Genomic DNA, 18,565 nt, shown 5'->3' on the forward strand with positions numbered 1-18,565 from the left:
TTATCTTCATACTTTGTTTAAAATCTGTGATAAATTTTATTTCTTTGTTTCATTAAATAACTGTATTGGATGAAGCTTGGGAGAACATGTGATGCTCCCTGGTCTACCAAGAAGAGATTTGGGATATGTATTTACATAAATAGCTCTTGTTAAAAAAGAAAAAGATCAAGAGTATTGATTGATTTCATCAAATCATGTCATTTACTTTGTTTTTTCTTCAAGATATTTGAGCAGGAACCAGAGCTAATGTAGCCTCAACATACTATTTTTCAGGCACGTAGAAAATTTGAGCAAGTGGATGAAAGTGATCTGCAATTGATTTTTTTATACTGGAAGTAGTTAATATGTTACAAAAATAAATGGTTAGCCATTTACTTTTACTGCCCATTAGGCAAAATAAAAACCAGCGATTCTGAAACAAGAACAGAGTTCAAGGAATCAAGGACTCAAGAGTCCCATTCTTTCCTATTCCTCTCTACACCATGAGGGGATGTCAGCTGCCTAATCCAGTCTTGATTCTGCTTTCCTTGCTCCTTCCCAGAGATGCGTCAGCTACCTCCAAACCGTAAGCAACATTTCCAGAAAAGTCTATTGCCCTCCTCTTCCCATTGTGTTATCAGCTTCTTGATGTCTGTCTTTTTATTTATTTCCTGATTCCGTCTGAAATTATCTGTTGTTGAAAAAGCTCAGAAGTGTTGATAAATTGTTAGTACACAGGTGGTAAAAGGCATACTCCAGTTCTAGAAAACTCACAGGTACAGGGCAGTAACATTTGTGAAACATTTACCAAATAAGATTATAGAATTCTACAACATTCATCAAATAAGAATATAGTATTCCTACCAAGAAAAGATAAATTCGTTTTTGACTGGTGCAAAAGGCTGCGGTGTCTTGGCCATTGTAAAGTGACTCAGTGTCTGTATCTTCCCCAAGCAGGTATTCCCAAGATAGATGCATGACTTACAGACAAGCCAGGGTTTGTGTGTCATTTCACTCGATCCTTCAGCAAAACTAGAAGGGCTGGCATTAGATTTGAGAATATACAGATTAACAAAATGTGGCCCCTGCCCTTAGTACCTCATAGTAGAAAAAAGAGAGAGATAGAGAGATGGTGCACAGCGAATGAAATAAAATGCAAAAACAGAACCAGGCATTGTAGGATTCTGTGAGAATACTCAGAGATAACCTAACTCTTCGTGGGAACTGATACAAGGGAAGGGGCATCACCAAAGCCCACATAAGAAAGTTGCTTTTGAGGTGAGTCTTATGAAGCCAATAGAAGTTTTCCAGCTAGACCAGGACACTCCAGAAGGAGAGAGAGTCACGGGCCAGCAGAACATCACGAAGTGCAGCACATTTGGGTGATCGTAAACGATGGGCAGACCGCCACAGGAGAATATTTTCGTCTGCGTGTATATTACCATGTATATGGTAATATGCCTGATGATTAGCCTCGTTTTTCTTCCATCTCTAGAGAGTGGAAGAAAGAAAAGCGCTAAGGTTGCTTCTGAAACAGTAGTGAAAAACGATTCAGCTCCTCTCCATGTATTATCGTTATCTCTTAATGTTTCCTGGAACAAAGAGGTTTGTGCTATCATCCATATGAAACCCAAGGCCACATGTGGATAGGTTTTCTTACTGGTTTCAGTGATCATTAACTGATTCATAATATTGTTTGTTACTAAAAAAAATTTAAAGTTTTTTTGGGTTTATTTACATATAACAGAACTAAAATTGTAAGACATTTGAAGTGTACAACACATATATATTGTGAAAGGATTCTCCCCATTGAGTTTAATTAATCTATCACATAGATCAATCTAACGATTAATCTAACACATCTATCTCTCAAATATTTATTTGGGGGGGGTGAGAACACTTAAGTTATGTTCTCATAACAAATTTCAAGTATATAATTTCAATTATACAATGTTATCGACTATAGTCACCATGTTATATAGTACATCCTCAGGCAGACCTTATTCAACTTGTAAATGAAAGTTTGTGTCCTTTTACCAACCTATCCCTATTTTCCTCCATCTCCCATTCCCTGGTAACCATTTTTCTACTCTATGTCTCTGAGCTTGACTTTTTTTTAAAGACTCCGCATGTTGTAAGAGATACCATCAGTATTTGTCTTTCTCTATCTGGTTCATTTCACTTAGCATAATGCTCTCAAGGCCCATTCATGTCGTCATGAACAGCAGGATTTCTGAATAATATTTGTGTGTGTGCATGTGTGCGTGCACATGCGTGTGTACGATCACATTTGATTCATTGAAAATTTCTAAATTTGAAAATTATTTCTATACAAAATATATAACAACTCATGGAGTGCTTATCCATAACTTATGAATAGGTTTACTAATATCGAGAGTGAATATTTCCACAGTATAGGAGAAGCATACTGATATTTAACTTGGTAGGGGTTTTCTGAGTTTCTAAGGCCTTCCGGTTTGGTCTTTGAAGAATATACTCCTCTCCACTCTTGAAATCTGGCTCTGCTCTCTGATTGGTGACGATAGCAAAGATCATCTAGAAAACAACCACAGTTATGATGTCTTTTTAACCCTTCCATGGTTGACCCAGACCCCTCTTCTCCGCAGGCAGTACCTGGTCCTGGTCCCATCACAGCTGTATGCTGGCGTTACCGAGAAGGCCTGTGTCGTGCTTAATCACCTGAATGAGTCAGTGGAACTGACAGTAACTCTGGAGTATGAGATGCAGAGCAGGAATCTCCTCACAGACATGGGGGCGAAGCACTCCTTCTACTGCAGCTCCTTCATGGTCAGTATCCCTCCTTGGGAAAAGGGAGAGCATTACAGAGAGAGCATGTTAGTTGGTGCCTTGCATTCTGACCCCCAACAATAAAAAAGCAAAAGGAAGAAAAAAATGAGGAGTACAGAGCAAATTTCAAATTAGAGTCTAAAAATAAAAGTTCTACTGAATATACTTACATAATATTTACAAACAGAACTGGTGCAACATACAAAAGGTAATATGGTTATAGGAAGGACTTCTATAACCATTATTATCTTTGCTCTTAAAGTAAACTTCTAAGGAAAATAATGTTCATGCCATTACAGATATAAACACGTAGATTCATAAAGTTAAGTGACTTCTCTAAGATCTCGCAGATGGTTGATGGTTAATGTATTGTCCTTGTAACCTTTAATTAAAGTATTAAATAGTTAATCATACCAGCTTACTGCCAACAGTAATATGTAATGCTGTTTCTGACCGTTGAAAAATAAAATTTAATAATTATTTTAATACGACCATATTGCCGTGAAAATGTGAGCTTGTTATTGCCTTCATTGTCATAACTAGTTGAAGAATGAGTCCATTTTATTGCAATGACATTTTTCCTTTAGTCAAATCAACAATTCGTTGCTGTCATGTTACACCATCATAATAATCTATAAAAAGAGGGGACATCACCTTTGACCCTATCCCTTACTAATTTTCACGGGGCTAACCAGAGAAATGAGAAAATCACAGAGGCTGAGACATTCAGAAGTGGATCTGGGCAGATTCTTCAGCTCATTTCGGTTTTACAGATTCCGGAGTCGTCATCTTCCTCAGCGTTCATCACTGTGCAGGTGAAAGGGCCAACCCAGCACTTCGTAAAGAGGAAGTGGATGCACATAACAAAAGCAGAAAGCCTTGTCTTTGTTCAGACAGACAAACCCATCTACAAACCAGGACAAACAGGTATAAAGAACCAAATGAGTGAAAAGCAATTTGAAGGGTTGGAGGTGTCGTTCTCTATTAATTTATGGAAATCCTGGCACGTTGTTATCTGTCTTACCACCCTGAGTTCCCACTGGAGGGTTTCATGAGAAAAATCTCTATGTTTCAGTGAGATTCCGCATTGTCTCTGTGGATGTCAATTTTCACCCTTTGAATGAAATGGTGAGTGTCACAACAGTGGGTAAGATTGGCAGAAACAGGCAAAATCGTAAAACCTATTCTTTTGGAGAACCGAGACCAACATGAGATCCTTAAATCTATCACAGAAAGATCTCAAAGTGTATTGCTGCTGGAGAATAAGGGAGATCAGTTCATCAACTACATTTTTAAAACAAATCAAATATTCAGTTAAAATTACGCCCTTAAAGACTCAATTATTTTCATTGAACTGAAGAAAATAAATGCATTTCATTTCTCTCCTAGAGAAATGGAGAATTTCTCAGAGATAAACATCATCTGCAAAATAAACTATTATTAGGACCTTTTTACCTAAATGTAGGTTTCTCAATTGTACATTATTTCATTAAAGGGAAGTCATGACTTCTTAAGAGGCGTATGTCCCAAACTAAACATATAAAGTGTTGTGAATGAAATGGAGCCACATTTCCTCCTTTGGACAAGAAGTGAACAGGCTTACTTCCTCTGGTCCCGATACTGTATTAATGCTAATGTCATGGTGTTCTCTTTCTAAACTCTATCTCACACTCATACTATTTCTTTCTTTTCAGTTCCCAGTGGTTTATATTGAGGTAGGTAATGTATTGTGTATCTCGGTTGGGATGAGGACTCACTGCCAGTTGTGTTAACTTGCCTCACTCCACCTCCACCTTCCCCACTGGCACTTCACCAGAACTAAATAAAACACTGTTTTCCCTGTCTCTCTTAAATCCTGGGGAGAGTAGATAAGATATAAATGAAGGAACAGAATTCCCTGAGATGATGCAATTTAGTGGCTCTTCCAATATTTCTGAACAAGATGGGTATGCAAATCTCAAAAAGAGGTGCTGTCAGCTGTCATATCTCATAGCTGGGAAAGATGTCCTTTGCTCAGTCTAGAATTCCTAGAAACCTTTGCTAATACCACTGGTGCCAATTTACCAATCAGCTAATTATCCACCTCCCAATGTCACTCTCCCTGAAAAGCTGTTCCTCTACTCAATATTATATATTTCAGTTGCTTCTATGAACTTGTGATGTTTTTACCTATAGAATCCCAAGAAGAACCGGATTTTCCAATGGCACAGTGTCAATTTGCACTGGGGACTCAACCAGCTCTCTTTCCCACTCTCAGTGGAGCCCACGCTGGGTCCCTACAAGGTCATACTGCAGAAGGAGTCAGGGAAAAAAATAGAGCACTCTTTCGAGGTGAATGAATATGGTAAGAATTCTGCATGTGTCCAAGATATTTATGACATTAGACAATGAAAGATTGGATCATTTTTACATGTAGGTGACAAGCAAAAATCTAGCATATAATAGTTGAAAATCAGCAAGGCTTTTTATTTATTTAAATATTTGCTAAGCTCGTTTCATGCACTATCTCATTTAATCCTTAAAGTAGCCCTCTGAAGCAGATCCTATACCTTCTCCAGTTTACAAACAAACATATTAATACTAGAAAAGTTAGTAATTTACCAAAATCACAGAGCCAACAAAAAGCAAGAAAAATTTTAATAGTTCCATCTGACCCTATTCAAACATCAATTGTTAACCAATACATTATGTTATCTACATGCATCTCTTGATCTATATCTTATAACAGGAGGTATTTCCTGGGATTACAACCTGGCTTTGTGTGACCTACGTGTAATCTACTCTAATAATAGTAATCAGACATTGAAACCATCTTACTAGTTATCAGTTATGCGGATTTTCTAACTTAAGTTAAATATATCATGCCATGGATAAGGAGACCTATCACAAAAACAGGATTCCCAAAACTCACCAGAACTGCCATGAGAATTATAGAACAGGGATTCATTATAGAAATAACAAGCCTTATACACAACTATGAGAGAGGCTGGAAAAGTCAGAGTCCAACAGGAGGAGATGGTCGATCAGAGGAAATTACTAACCAGTCCTCCTGAAGCATTGGTGGGGATGGACAGATCAGAACTCACAAGGGCACCTTCACACGCCAGAGTGGAACACGAAGGGAAACTGACAGGAGAATCAATGGAAGACTGTTACCTCTCCCTACCTACCACTCCAATATTTCTATAACCAGGTGCTGATGGTGGGCCTAGGGTCTCTGTGAGTCAGCAGGGTTTAGAAGTTGGGAAGGAGAGAGCTGGACACAGAGAGGGAAAAAATAAAGACAAACTGGAAACTGCTGGCCCCTCTGTACCTGTAACCGCGTCTAACCATGGGGATCTTCAGAGAATAATGATGCTACTTTCCTCCCACCTTTGAAATCTTGGACAAATTCAGAGAAGGAGATTCTAGGAACCATAATACCAGCTTAACCAAGTTAACATGGTACCAACTGCCCATGGTTATGACGGCATCTCCTTTGCCAATAGTGGCCCTGCTGCCCCTTGTTGTAATTGAAATCACTTTATGTGACCCTTTGTTACAGGGTTCTGTAGCAGAATCATTACTAATGCTTACAGGACCTCCTGCCCACTTTCACCATTTTTTTTCTCTTTTATTGATAACAGTTTTGCCCAAATTTGAAGTCCAAGTGAAAATGCCCAAGACTGTTGGTTTTCTGGATGATGAATTTGTGGTATCCGTCTGCAGTCTGTGAGTTACATTTTTTTCACCTCATTTCTTTTTCCCTACTTTATTTGTATTGCCCATAATGATCGCTGGACTTTGAAGTATTTTAATTAGCGAAGGAATGACTCTCTCCCCAACTTGTCTTAACTCAGACTAGGGAGCAGGGGTGGTGGCATACAACACTTTTACTGCTAATAATAAAAATTATTAACTGAGCGCTTAAAATGTGCCAGGCAATGTTTTAAGTGCCTTGCACTTATTTACATTTTTTTTCTTACACTAACCCTATGAGATGGGGACAATTATCCTCATTTTACAAATGAGGAAACTGCAACACATAAAGGATAAAAGAACTTGGTCAAGTTCCTACAGACAGTAAATTCCAGAAGACTGGAATTTAAATCCAACAGTCCACTCCAGACCCTGAACTCTTCACCACTATTCTATACTGCCTCTGAAAGTAAAAAGAAAAAAAAAAAATCTAGCTTCATGAAGCATTTCTATGTTTCTATATCCCACACACTGGGCTAGATTGAACCTGGGTCATCTAACTCTAGAGCCCATGCTCATAGATTCCATGTTATTCCATGTCCTATTGCCTCCATTTTTTTTATAGTTCCCAATTTCTTAAACTATGGAAAGCTAGAAAGAAGCTCCGTAGACCCTCTGTCTTAAAGGCTGGATATGTAAGGTAGAATTAAAACTACATGTCATTTATTTCTTCCCTGATTACCTTTTAGTGCAGTAGAGTACCCCCTACATGCACCAAGGAGGTTGATTGTACTTCTTGCTTCTAAAAACAGCATGTAAAACATGTTTTCATTCTTCTCACCAGCTCTGATGCTATAAATTTTTCCATCAGAGGGAAAGGCTTTTGATTCAGATTTAAAGAAAAGCTTCAACAAAGTGATTAAATTTAGTAAATAATTTATTACTTTATCAGCACTTTTTTTGGAGGGGGAGACTATAAAAAGAGGAAGCTTGGGGCTTCACAGTTTGGGCAATAAGTCTCTAACCTAAGTCTGCATCAGAATCTATGGACGTTCTTAGTTAAAATGTAGATTCCTCAGCTCCACCTCTAGAGATTCCAATCATAAATCTGAGGAAGGATTTGGGACTCTGACTGTCACTGCATATCTCAGGGAATTTCAATGTGGGTGGTGCACGAAGCATACTTTAAGAAACAATAGACTAAGTTCAGCTTCACATCACGTCTTAGTCTGTTCAGGCTGCCATAACAAAATACCACAGACTGGGGAGCTTATTAACAACAGAAATTTATTGTTCACAGTTCTAGAGGCAGGTAAATCCAAGATTAAGATGCCAACACGGTCAAGTTCTGGTGAAGGTCCTCTTTCTGGTTCATAACTGGTGTCTTCTCCTTGTGTCCTTACATGGAGGAGGGGACAAGAGATCTCTCTGGAGCCTCTTTTATAAAGGCACTAACCCATTCATGAGCACTTCACCCTCCTCCCAAAGGCCTCACCTCCTAATACTATCATCTTTTGGGGTTTAGAATTTCAACAAGTGAATCTGGGGGGGACATAAATATTCAGACCATACCACATCACATCTCTCCATCATATGTGGCAGAATCCGACTGTCATCATGATACCGTTCACTTATAATGCTTCTGTTCTATAGCTAGTGCTTTCCCATTTAATTCCTCATTTATCCTCTTAAGATATACATGAGTTAGGGAGGACTTAGAAATACACTGTGTATGCTTCCCTAATTTTTTTCCTAAAACAACTTAGGAGGTATTGGCAAAGGTAGAATCATAACCTAGATAATCTGACAGCAGAGGAAGAAGGAAATAAGGCAGTTTTTTCTCAGATCTTTCTTCCCTCTCAGCTGAAGTAAAACTGCATTGTTACTTTTCCATTTGGAGGAGTTTCAAAAAGTATTTCAGTATTCAGTAAGTATTTTCTCTTAGAGTTGTAGATAATTGAGACGCAGTTTCAGAATAAGTGCTTCTGAAGTACAAATGCTTTGGAAGGAAATACAATTGCTGTCAGTGAGTAAGATGGGTATATGAACGGATCAAATCCTGTGAAGAACATCTGAGTTGTTTATGTTAAGTATTTTTTGTATGACTCTTTACTGTTACAGATACACATATGGAAAGCCTGTCCGTGGTCTGGTGACAATTAATGTGTGCAGAAGATATTCACGATACAGTTCTACCTGCCATGGAAAACATTCACAAAGTATCTGTGAAGAATTTAGTCAACAGGTATATGGAAATCACCCTCCCCGGGACACTTAACACCAGATCTTGTTTTCTTGTGGCTGATAATAGAATAGAGAATACGATACAGTACAATACAATATGAGAGTAGTGTTTGAAATAGTCACCTAGGAGAAGTGTGGAGTAAGGGAAACATTTTAAGATTGCCTGGCAATGATCGGAACCAACTTGAGGGTGGGGCTGATGGATTTATAACGGTATTTGGCCAGTTTTGTAATTTCCTTCTCACCGCAATTGACATGCCAGGTATATGGGCATAAAAGGATGTGGAAGTCTCCAAAGTTGGCTTTTATCAAATATAATAGAAGAAGAATGTGACGGATATTAAGAATTGGGCTAGTGGGAGAATCAAATGACACCCTATGGAATCTACCCTGCATAGAGGAGACTGAAACCAGCGTCAGGGTGAGGAGAGGGGGACTGAGAGGGATGATGAACTGGAGGCCTCGATTACATCAGAAAAAAGTGGAAACAAGAATAACTAAGGGAAACAGCAGTAGGACACGTTTTAAAAAATGAAATGAATTTTTGAATACTGATTTGTATTTTTGAATACTAATGAAATGAATACTGATTTCAGGGGAAGAGTATATATAAGTCCAGGGTGTGGCAATGTGAGCGGACACTATAAGGGTGTGGAAAAGCAAGTTATCAAAGTTGTAGAGACCAAATAAATGAAAGGCTAGGGTGGTGAATGTGATGATGAAGTTCAAGATAAACATCGAGGGCTTCCCTGGTGGCGCAGTGGTTGAGAGTCTGCCTGCCGATGCAGGGGACGCGGGTTCGTGCCCTGGTCCGGGAGGATCCCACGTGCCGCGGAGCGGCTGGGCCCGTGAGCCATGGCCACTGAGCCTGCGCGTCCGGATCCTGTGCGCCGCCACGGGAGAGGCCACAACAGTGAGAGGCCCGCGTACCGCAAAAAAAAAAAAAAAGATAAACATCGATAAGCAAGATAAACATGAGAGAAATCTAGCTGCCAAAATCCTTACTATTATCAGGGAGACTAGGATTAATTTCTGTTTTCAAATGAGTCATGATATCTGCATATAAGTACATTAAATAAGATTAAATTTAATTATGCAATAAATATTTTCATGTAAATAAGTACAAAAATGAAAACAAATCTTTATTATAATATGAAACCCGATGTTTAGTTTAGAGATCTAATTGCTATAATGATTCATCTAGTCAATGAATATATGGTTTTTTTTTAATGTCCTAGATATCAAGAAAATACAGTCCCTAGTCGATATTTAGGTGGAGGTCATTACAGAGGCTCCTTAGAACATGTTATGTCTAAGCTGAGTTTAGGAGAGCAGTAACTGTGGGCCAAGATCGGAATGGAAGAAAGAATGTTATTTGAGGAACAACATAGACACACACACAAAGAGGTAGAATTACAAAATACCATGGTACATTGGGGAAACTCTAGGAAGTTTAATATGACAGAAATGGATAGGCTTTTGGAAGAGAGGGGAGAAGGCAAAGGTTGGCAATGATTAACTCAATGATTAATGAAGAAATTTTGTATCATTTGGGGGCTTGGGAAAAAATAAGCACCCAAAAGATGGTCAGAACATTTGTAAAATTTCCTTCTGTGGCCAACACAAAATGTTCAGAGGTTGGTAACTGACTTTTTTTAATCACAAATCAGAGGACCCAGGAATTCTCTTCCTTTCTCTTCAGGCAGACGAGGAAGGCTGTTTCACACAACTAGTAAAAAGTAAAATATTTCATCTGAGACAAAAAGGATATGACATGAAATTACTAGTGGAAGCCAAGGTCAGAGAGGAGGGAACAGGTTTGTATTATTTTTAAATATTTATTAAACATTTATCAAACTTCCATTCCATGTAAAATGCTTTATAGTTTCTGGGGACTATGACAATGACATGGCTTCTGCCTTCAAGGAATTAGGAATCTAAAAAGAAATTATATATATGGCTATGTATATATGTATGCATGTATTATATATAACAATAATACAATTTCCACAGGAAATGTAAAAAATAAGGGCCAAATGAGCATGGAGAGGGTTAATTCTAATATAGAGCTGAAGAAGGCTTTGAAAAGTAACATTTGAGCAGATTTGAATAGAATGGATAGTATTTTGAAAGATAGTGATGGACCAGGAAAGCGTAATAGGCATAAAACAAATGCGTTCAGTCCCAGAAGAATCTTAAAAAAGTAGGCTGGTGCTAAGGTGTTTAGAAAAGTAAATCATGTACTAAAGAGATTAAACTTTATTATGAAAAACATTGGATATCTTCAGATATATTTAAGGAGAATGACCTAAATAAATTGATTTTTTTAAAAAAAGTTAATTCCAGCAGCCATGAGAAGGACAGGCTAGATGAAAAATGTGTTACAATGTGATACATCAGAATACTATTCAAAGGTGACCCCAAAGATTACAACTTGGGGGCCAGGGAAATGGAAATGTCATTAACCAAGATAAGGAAAAGACGAGAAAGAGCTATGGTGATGAGAATCACAGTTTGGAATATCAAAATGGAAGTCGATTCATTCCATTCATGTCAAAATGAAATTCATTTTGACAATTTCAAAAGGAAGCCAGACCAAAATCAGAACGAGAAATGTAAATCTGAAACCATTCTCATTGTGTCCAGATCCTCCTAAGAGTAAATGCACGTGTTCTGAAAGTGAGCTCACTTAGCATTGCTAAATTGAGGCTAGAGGCAGACAACGAGGGGCCCAAGAACAGAAACAACTGCAGTTAGGAAATAGTATCAGGTAAGTCAGCAAAATAAAACTAGAAGTCACAAGGTTAGGGGAAATAAGGACAATTTCTTAGATGCCACTGGTAGGGTCTCAGTGATACTTATGTATGAAGTAATTCTGAGAGTTCATTTTGATGAGGTCTGAGATGAGAATACCATATTGGGGGAAAATAAAGGATCTGTTAGACTTGATAGAGCGGTGCTTTAGATGATGGAGTTAAAATACAGATCACACTTCACTGAATGGAAGAGCACCGGGTATTGGCTATACTTTTCACCACGTGGTAAAAAGAATGTTTTTGCTGGGGAAGTAGTTTGTGATAGAAATTTAAGAATATTTTTAGGCCATTGTGAAGAATCAAGATGTATGCTGAAAGTTGTTGGGGGAAGACGTGGATGTGAAATAGACACAAAGATACAGCAAGATCCCAGAGGAGATGAGGTGAAAAACTTCTCAAGAGCATGTGTGGAACAAGCAGAATATTTGTGAAAACAGAGAATTGAGGAAGTATGGATAACAATGATTTTCTAAGCATGAGAAATTCTGGAAAGACTAAGAAAAGAGTATATGGATGGTATTTTGTTATAATAGAGTGAAAATGGGATGGAAGTATGAGGTGAGCTGAATATATGCAACAGTTCAACTTCACTGAATTATTTTTCAGGGTTGGAATTAACTGGACACGGATCATGTAAAATCACAAACACCTTAAGCAAACTGAAATTTACTAAAGTGGATTCACATTACAGACGTGGGCTCCCTTTCTTTGGGCAGGTAAAGTAATCTTTTCAATATAATCATAATTGGGGGGATGTGGCTTTTAAGAAAACAAATTTTTATATCACAAAATCAAAATTTATTATAAAAATGAATATTTATTTAGAGTAAGAAAAGAATATAACAAATTACAAATTTGAGGGCTTCCCTGGTGGCGCAGTGGTTGAGAGGCCACCGGCTGATGCAGGGGACACGGGTTCGTGCCCCGGTCCGGGAAGATCCCACATGCCGCGGAGCGGCTGGGCCCGTGAGCCATGGCCGCTGAGCCTGCGCGTCCGGAGCCTGTGCTCCGCAACGGGAGAGGCCACAACAGTGAGACGCCTGCATACCGGAAAAAAAAAAAAAAATTACAAATTTGAAAGGCAAATATTATCACAGAATCCCCCCAAAAAAGCATATTCTTACTAATTAACTTCCTAACACACCTTTATAATACACTTTTCCTGTATAGTTTGGCTGCATGCTCTTTGATTGCCTCTTTATAAACAATGATTTTATAATATAATTTTCTATAGAAAGAATAAGATATTTTCATTTAGTGTTTTTATTATTGTTAGTTTTTTGATTTTTTTTTAGTTTCAAGGCTCAATATTCATAATAATATTGCTAAATTATAAGACTGATATCCAAGTTAGTAAACTATCAAGGAAATGTAAGATTTCTAGGCATTTTACATTTTATTTTGTGGTAACTAATCTTTGAATTGACAGTTTACAGGCAATTTCCTCATTTTATTGATGTATACGAATTTGATATTGTCTTAAGGTATTCCAGTATTTTGTATCAAATTGGCAAGAAATTAATAATGGGGCAAGACCATTTCAGGTCAAGAGAAAAGCATGAGAAAACTGAAGACTTGGAGGATGAATATGACTTGGCCAGAAATTTAAGAAAGATGAGAGAACAGCCAAGGCTGTAGGTGTACAACAGCTTTTTCAGGATCAAAGAACCAAGTGTGTTTTAGGTTATGTTCAGAATTTTGGATTGAGAAGTTACTGAAAGTTTTAGGGAGAATGACATGAGCAGTGTAGTTTAAACTGTATAGCGAATGGTTTGAAGCAAGGACAGAGCAGCAGAGGGTGGACTGCATAAACTTAAATAGAAAGATATAGGAAACCGGATGGGAAAAAATATTGTGGTTTTAACTGGAATGGAAGCAGTAGATTTGGAGAGAAGTAAATAGGAATAAAAGATGTTTAGCAGGGGAAGGGTTAGCATTTGGCAATGGGTTAGATATAGGCACTGTTATATATAGGCAGTGAAAGAGAGAACATGACCAAAAAAATAAGGCCCTACATATTCCTGCATAAATTACCAGATGGATAGAAGCCCTATATACTGAGATAGAGAACACCAGAGATGAAGAAAATTTGGGAAGGTAACATCTTGGGTCCACTATTGGCTGTTCTCAGTTGAATGCTCATAAGTTATCTAAATATAAATGTCAAAAAGAAAAATATTTTAGAGCCCAGAAAACAAATCTTATTTTCATATTCTAAGATCTTCGTTAAGTGACAGTGGCCAAGGCGTCAAGAGGCGAATACGACAGAGTAGAAAATGTTATTGCTATATAACACCCGGAACCAGCTATCACTTTCCTGTTTCTAGGTTCTTCTAGTTGATGAGAAGGATCAGCCAATCCCCAATAAAACTGTAGTTGTCAGCGTGGATGTACTTGCATACCGTGCCAGCTTTACTACGAATGAGCATGGTTTGGTGAACATTTCCATTGATACCAGTAACTTCACATCTTCTTTCATTTCAGTTTTGGTAAGTGGGAAGGGGCATCTGGGACTAAAAAGACACAGATCACTGGGGCCACAGAATTTAAGGGTACATGGGAAGCAGGTGAACTCCGGAGAGAAAAGAAAAGGTGGTAAGACTAAAGCAGAAATTAAGCAATGTGGAGAACTAAATAATAAGAAATGAAAAATTCTCTGTCAGAAACTTTTACTTCAGATAGACTCTGTTTACAGCGTGATCTAGTTTCAGGAGACATTTAAATATTAGAACATCTTGATAGTCTCTTGAAAATTCAACATTTTTACAGTTTTATTACAAATTAGATTTTGCCTTGTTTCCTTGTTATACCACTATTTTTGTTTTGTGTTAAGGGTATGAAGAAAAAGTAACTGATCTTGATTATGAGTGAATAATACCTACTAAATCAGTATGGTGTAAACTTAAATAAATTTAAGGGAAAGTTGTTTAGAGATTATACTTTATTTGGGAAGGCAGCCTATAATGAAACCAAGTAAGCATGATTCTTAATAAAATCTTCAGTAAATGACCAATATATACGTAATATATGTTAATAACAAATAACCTACTTAAGACCTTTATTCTATCCATTAGGTCACTTACAAGCAGAATAAACTCTGTTTTGATAACTGGTGGCTTGAAGAATTTCACACACCAGCACAGCACACTGTAAAGCATATTTTTTCCCCAAGCAAGAGTTACGTTCACCTTGAACCTGTGGCTGGCACCATGGCCTGTGGGCAAACCCAGGAGACTCGGGCACACTACATCCTGAATGGACAGATTCTGAATGATGAAAAAGAATTAACCTTCTATTATTTGGTAAGAATAAAGGCCAGTGTAGCTCTTCCTAATTATGTAGACCCTAAAAAGATAGAGTTCCTATCTAAGTAATGCTCTTTATATCAATATAATGTTTTTATGAGTGAAGAGAAGTTGTTTCCTAACAAATTAATGCTTTAATTTTTCATTTATATTCTGGTCTCCACTGAAACTTTTAAGTTTTTTTTTTTTCTGAGTTCCAGTGGAAAATTATTGAATGGAAGAGGAAAGAGCTTAAGACAAATGCCTTGTTAGACAAAAAAGATTGTTTTTCCTAGAACCCAGTAGATAAATAAGCAAAGGATAAAAATCAAGAACTTAACCAATAGGAAATAAAAATTATAAACAATCTTCTGGAAAAATGTCAATTTAACATTAATTGGAGAAGTGAAAATTAAAAGAATAAAGCAGTGGTATTTTATTCCTATAAAGGTTCTAAATAATTTACAAAGTTCAAGAACTGGTGTAACTGCAGGGAAAAGTACATTGACAGGCATATTATAAATTGATATGATCCTTTTCAGGTCAGTATACCTACTGATGTACAAAAATTTTAAATATTCAAAGCTGGTAGTTATCCAAGTAAGTCTTTTTAAGGAGAAAAACTTATGTGTAGGAAATTCTGTATAGGAACATTAACTATAAATAGTATTTTTTTAATTCTATAAAAAAGTGAAAAAATTGACATTAAGTTAGAATCTTAGCTTTATTGCTTCCTAGTTACGGGACCTCAGGTAATTTACTTAATCTCCTTTGTAAAGAGAAATGTCAATCATCTCATCTGAATACTGAAGATAGTATTTATACTTACTTCATAGAGTTATAGTCAAAACTAAATAAAAATCTTAAAACTAAATTATTTAGTTCAGTACCTGGCACATAGAGAGTGTAAATACTTTTAGTTGTTTTTTTTTTAAATAGAGGCAACAATAGAGAATACTTACATATATTTTATACCTGCCTTCACTATATATTGCTTTGCACATAACAGATGCTTAAAATATTTGTTGAAAGAATATGTAAATTTAAAATATTAATATTCAAGATAAGTAGTAATATTAAGTAAAATTCTAAAGCATTGTAAAATTTTATGTTTCTTATTTAAAGTATGTTGTTTGAAGTAAAGTTTATTATTTAAACTATGTATAGGAAAATATTGAAAGAGAAATTTAGTGAACAAAAACAACATCTGGGTTGAAGTAGTGAGTTATTATTTATTTGTGTATTATACATATGTTTAAGTAAGTTTAATAAGTACCCTTTAAAATGATAATACATGTATTTCCCTCTGCCTTCAGATCAAAGCAAGAGGAAGCATCGCTCAGTCAGGAGCCCATGTGTTGTCCATTAAACAAAGAGAGAGTAAGTACTTTCAGGATTTCCTATTTTTTTCCCCTATTTTCCTATTTTTTCTCTCAAATTGTCAAATCCTAAACGTTTTAGCAAGATGAAGCTATTTCTTACATTGGAGGAAATGGTCACCAGCTTCCTTCCATCAACCAAAGTTGAGGAAGCTGATAAAAGAAGGATACTAGGTTCATTTTAGTCCATTTAGAACTTTTTTATAGCATTTCTATATTGTAAATTTTATTTCTAAAGTAAAATATATTCATTTTATTATTAAATTTTTTAAATGCAGAAAATAATTTAAAAATGCAGAAAATCTCCAAAGAAAAATTTTACTCTGTATGTTTTTGTATTAGTTTCCTATTGCTTCTGTAGGAAGCTCTCTGACTAAAAACCACACAAATTTATCATCTTATAATTCTGTAGATCAGAAGTCTTACGGGCTAACATCAAGTTGTGAGCAGAACTACATTCCTTCCGGAACTCTAGGAGGTTACTTGTTTCCTCACCTTTTCCATCTTCCAAAGACCTCCTGCATTCCTTGGTTTATGGCCTCTTCTTCCATCTTCAGTGCCAACAACACACCATCTTCAAATCTCTCTTATTTTCCTGCCTCTCTCTTTTAGATCATACTCTCCTTCTAGATTTTCTTGAATCATAAATATCCATTGATATCTGTTATCCCAGGAAGAATAACTAACTTTTCAAGAAATAATCTATTATGAAAAGATAAGTACATTTAGTCTCTTTATTTGTTACATGTCCCCAGGCTAAATCTCGTAAGTAGCTTCCTTTTTTTCTGTTCATTTGAATAGTTATAGGCTATCATTTTACTAAAGCAATATTTATTAACAAAGCATATTTAGAAAGATCAAAAAGCCCATTCACCCAAGGCGAGTCAATACTTCCAAGAAAAAATAAAGAATATGTATTGTAAAATCTCTCTTGCTAAAAGTTTTTTTTATTGCTTAAAAAAATTGAATTCAGGCACTCAAATATGGACAGTCCCTCTAATTCTCCATTTAATCATTGATTTTTATGGGATTGATCATTATATTGGTTTTTCTAGAGCAGGTAAGATTGTTCCTAATAGCATATCAAAAATCAAACTGCCTCCTAAGGCAATTTCTTCAAAATCAGTTCCTGTAATAGAGTTTAAATTCTATATAGTATACTGAGTATCTTGAGAGGTGAAATGGGGAGAAGGAAGTGTCTCTCTAAGAAAAAATACACTTCATTTTATTTGATGATGACTATGTAAATGGTTGCTTTTCCATTTGTCTTTGATTTCTGGGAAACTCAGTGTTAAATTTAAGCACTCTAGTGTTTAACCATCTGTTATAGCTTTTTTTTTTTTTAAAGGGAACTTTATTTATTTTTGGCTGCATTGGTTCTTCATTGCTGCACATGGTCTTTCTCTAGTTGCGGTGAGCGGGGGCTACTCTTCATTGCCGTGCGCGGGCTTCTCGTTGCGGTGGCTTCTCTTACTGTGGAGCACGGGCTCTAGGCGCGCGGGCTTCAGTAGTTGTGGCTCATGGGCTCTAGAGCGCAGGCTCAGTAGTTGTGGCGCACAGGCTTAGTTGCTCTGCGGCATGTGGGATCTTCCGGGATCAGGGCTCGAACCCATGTTCCCTGAATTGGCAGGCGGATTCTTAACCACTGAGCCACCAGGGAAGCCCTGTTATAGCTTCTTAATAAAATTTATTCCTGCCTCTGTTTAACCCTGCTTGAGAAGTCCAATTTCATATGGTTTCAGTATCATTGTTTCAAATTTATTTTGACCCTGCTGTTTTTGTGTATTTTCACCACAAGCTGCCCTCAGATCTTCTATAGATACAGGAAGGCTATAGTTTTTAAAGAACTTTATGCTACAAAGGTAAAACAGAACATTTATGAGAAGATTAAGCAGATACATGAATTAAACACTATGTAATTCACACAGAAAGTAACCACTAAGATAAATGCATTGAATTCTTTTATAAAAATCGGAGGCATACTGTTTTGTATGTGATTATTTGTACCTGTATCTCCGCTGTGTTTTAAATGGCCTGAAGGTAGAGACTATGCTGCATTCTTTGACTTGGCCTCATGCATATGACAAGAACTGTGCTGATTGGATCATAGATAGAGATCCTTAAACGTGTCTAAAAGTTCTTCTCTCTTCAATTCTTAATAAGTCTTTTTTTTAATTTAAAAATAGAGACATTCACTAAATGTTCTTTTCTACTTCCGCAGAGGAAATGAACAATTTAACCTACATCTTTAAGGGAAAATGTCATTAGTTCAGCATATATTTATTGAATACTAATGCACGCAAAATGGTACAAATGCAAGTCTTACTTCAATATGCTCCAAATGTAAATAAGTTAAATAATTTGAGAACCTCTTCTT

At 36.6% G+C, this 18,565-nt stretch overlaps 1 protein-coding gene across 1 annotated transcript in view; it reads left to right on the plus strand.

Moving 5' to 3' along the window:
• The window catches only part of LOC136131462 (pregnancy zone protein-like), a 66,463-nt gene that overhangs the window by 17,668 nt on the left and 30,230 nt on the right, over window positions 1-18,565 (plus strand). Inside the window, exons 3-12 of the mRNA XM_065888219.1 lie at window positions 1,475-1,584; window positions 2,590-2,787; window positions 3,561-3,714; window positions 3,863-3,915; window positions 4,963-5,131; window positions 6,414-6,498; window positions 8,587-8,710; window positions 13,853-14,014; window positions 14,600-14,827; window positions 16,126-16,189. Coding sequence (XP_065744291.1) covers window positions 1,475-1,584; window positions 2,590-2,787; window positions 3,561-3,714; window positions 3,863-3,915; window positions 4,963-5,131; window positions 6,414-6,498; window positions 8,587-8,710; window positions 13,853-14,014; window positions 14,600-14,827; window positions 16,126-16,189 — 1,347 coding nt within the window. The remainder of the gene's footprint in view (window positions 1-1,474; window positions 1,585-2,589; window positions 2,788-3,560; window positions 3,715-3,862; window positions 3,916-4,962; window positions 5,132-6,413; window positions 6,499-8,586; window positions 8,711-13,852; window positions 14,015-14,599; window positions 14,828-16,125; window positions 16,190-18,565) is intronic.

The sequence above is a fragment of the Phocoena phocoena genome, chromosome 11 (genome assembly GCF_963924675.1).
Source record: "Phocoena phocoena chromosome 11, mPhoPho1.1, whole genome shotgun sequence".
Lineage (NCBI taxonomy): Eukaryota > Metazoa > Chordata > Mammalia > Artiodactyla > Phocoenidae > Phocoena > Phocoena phocoena.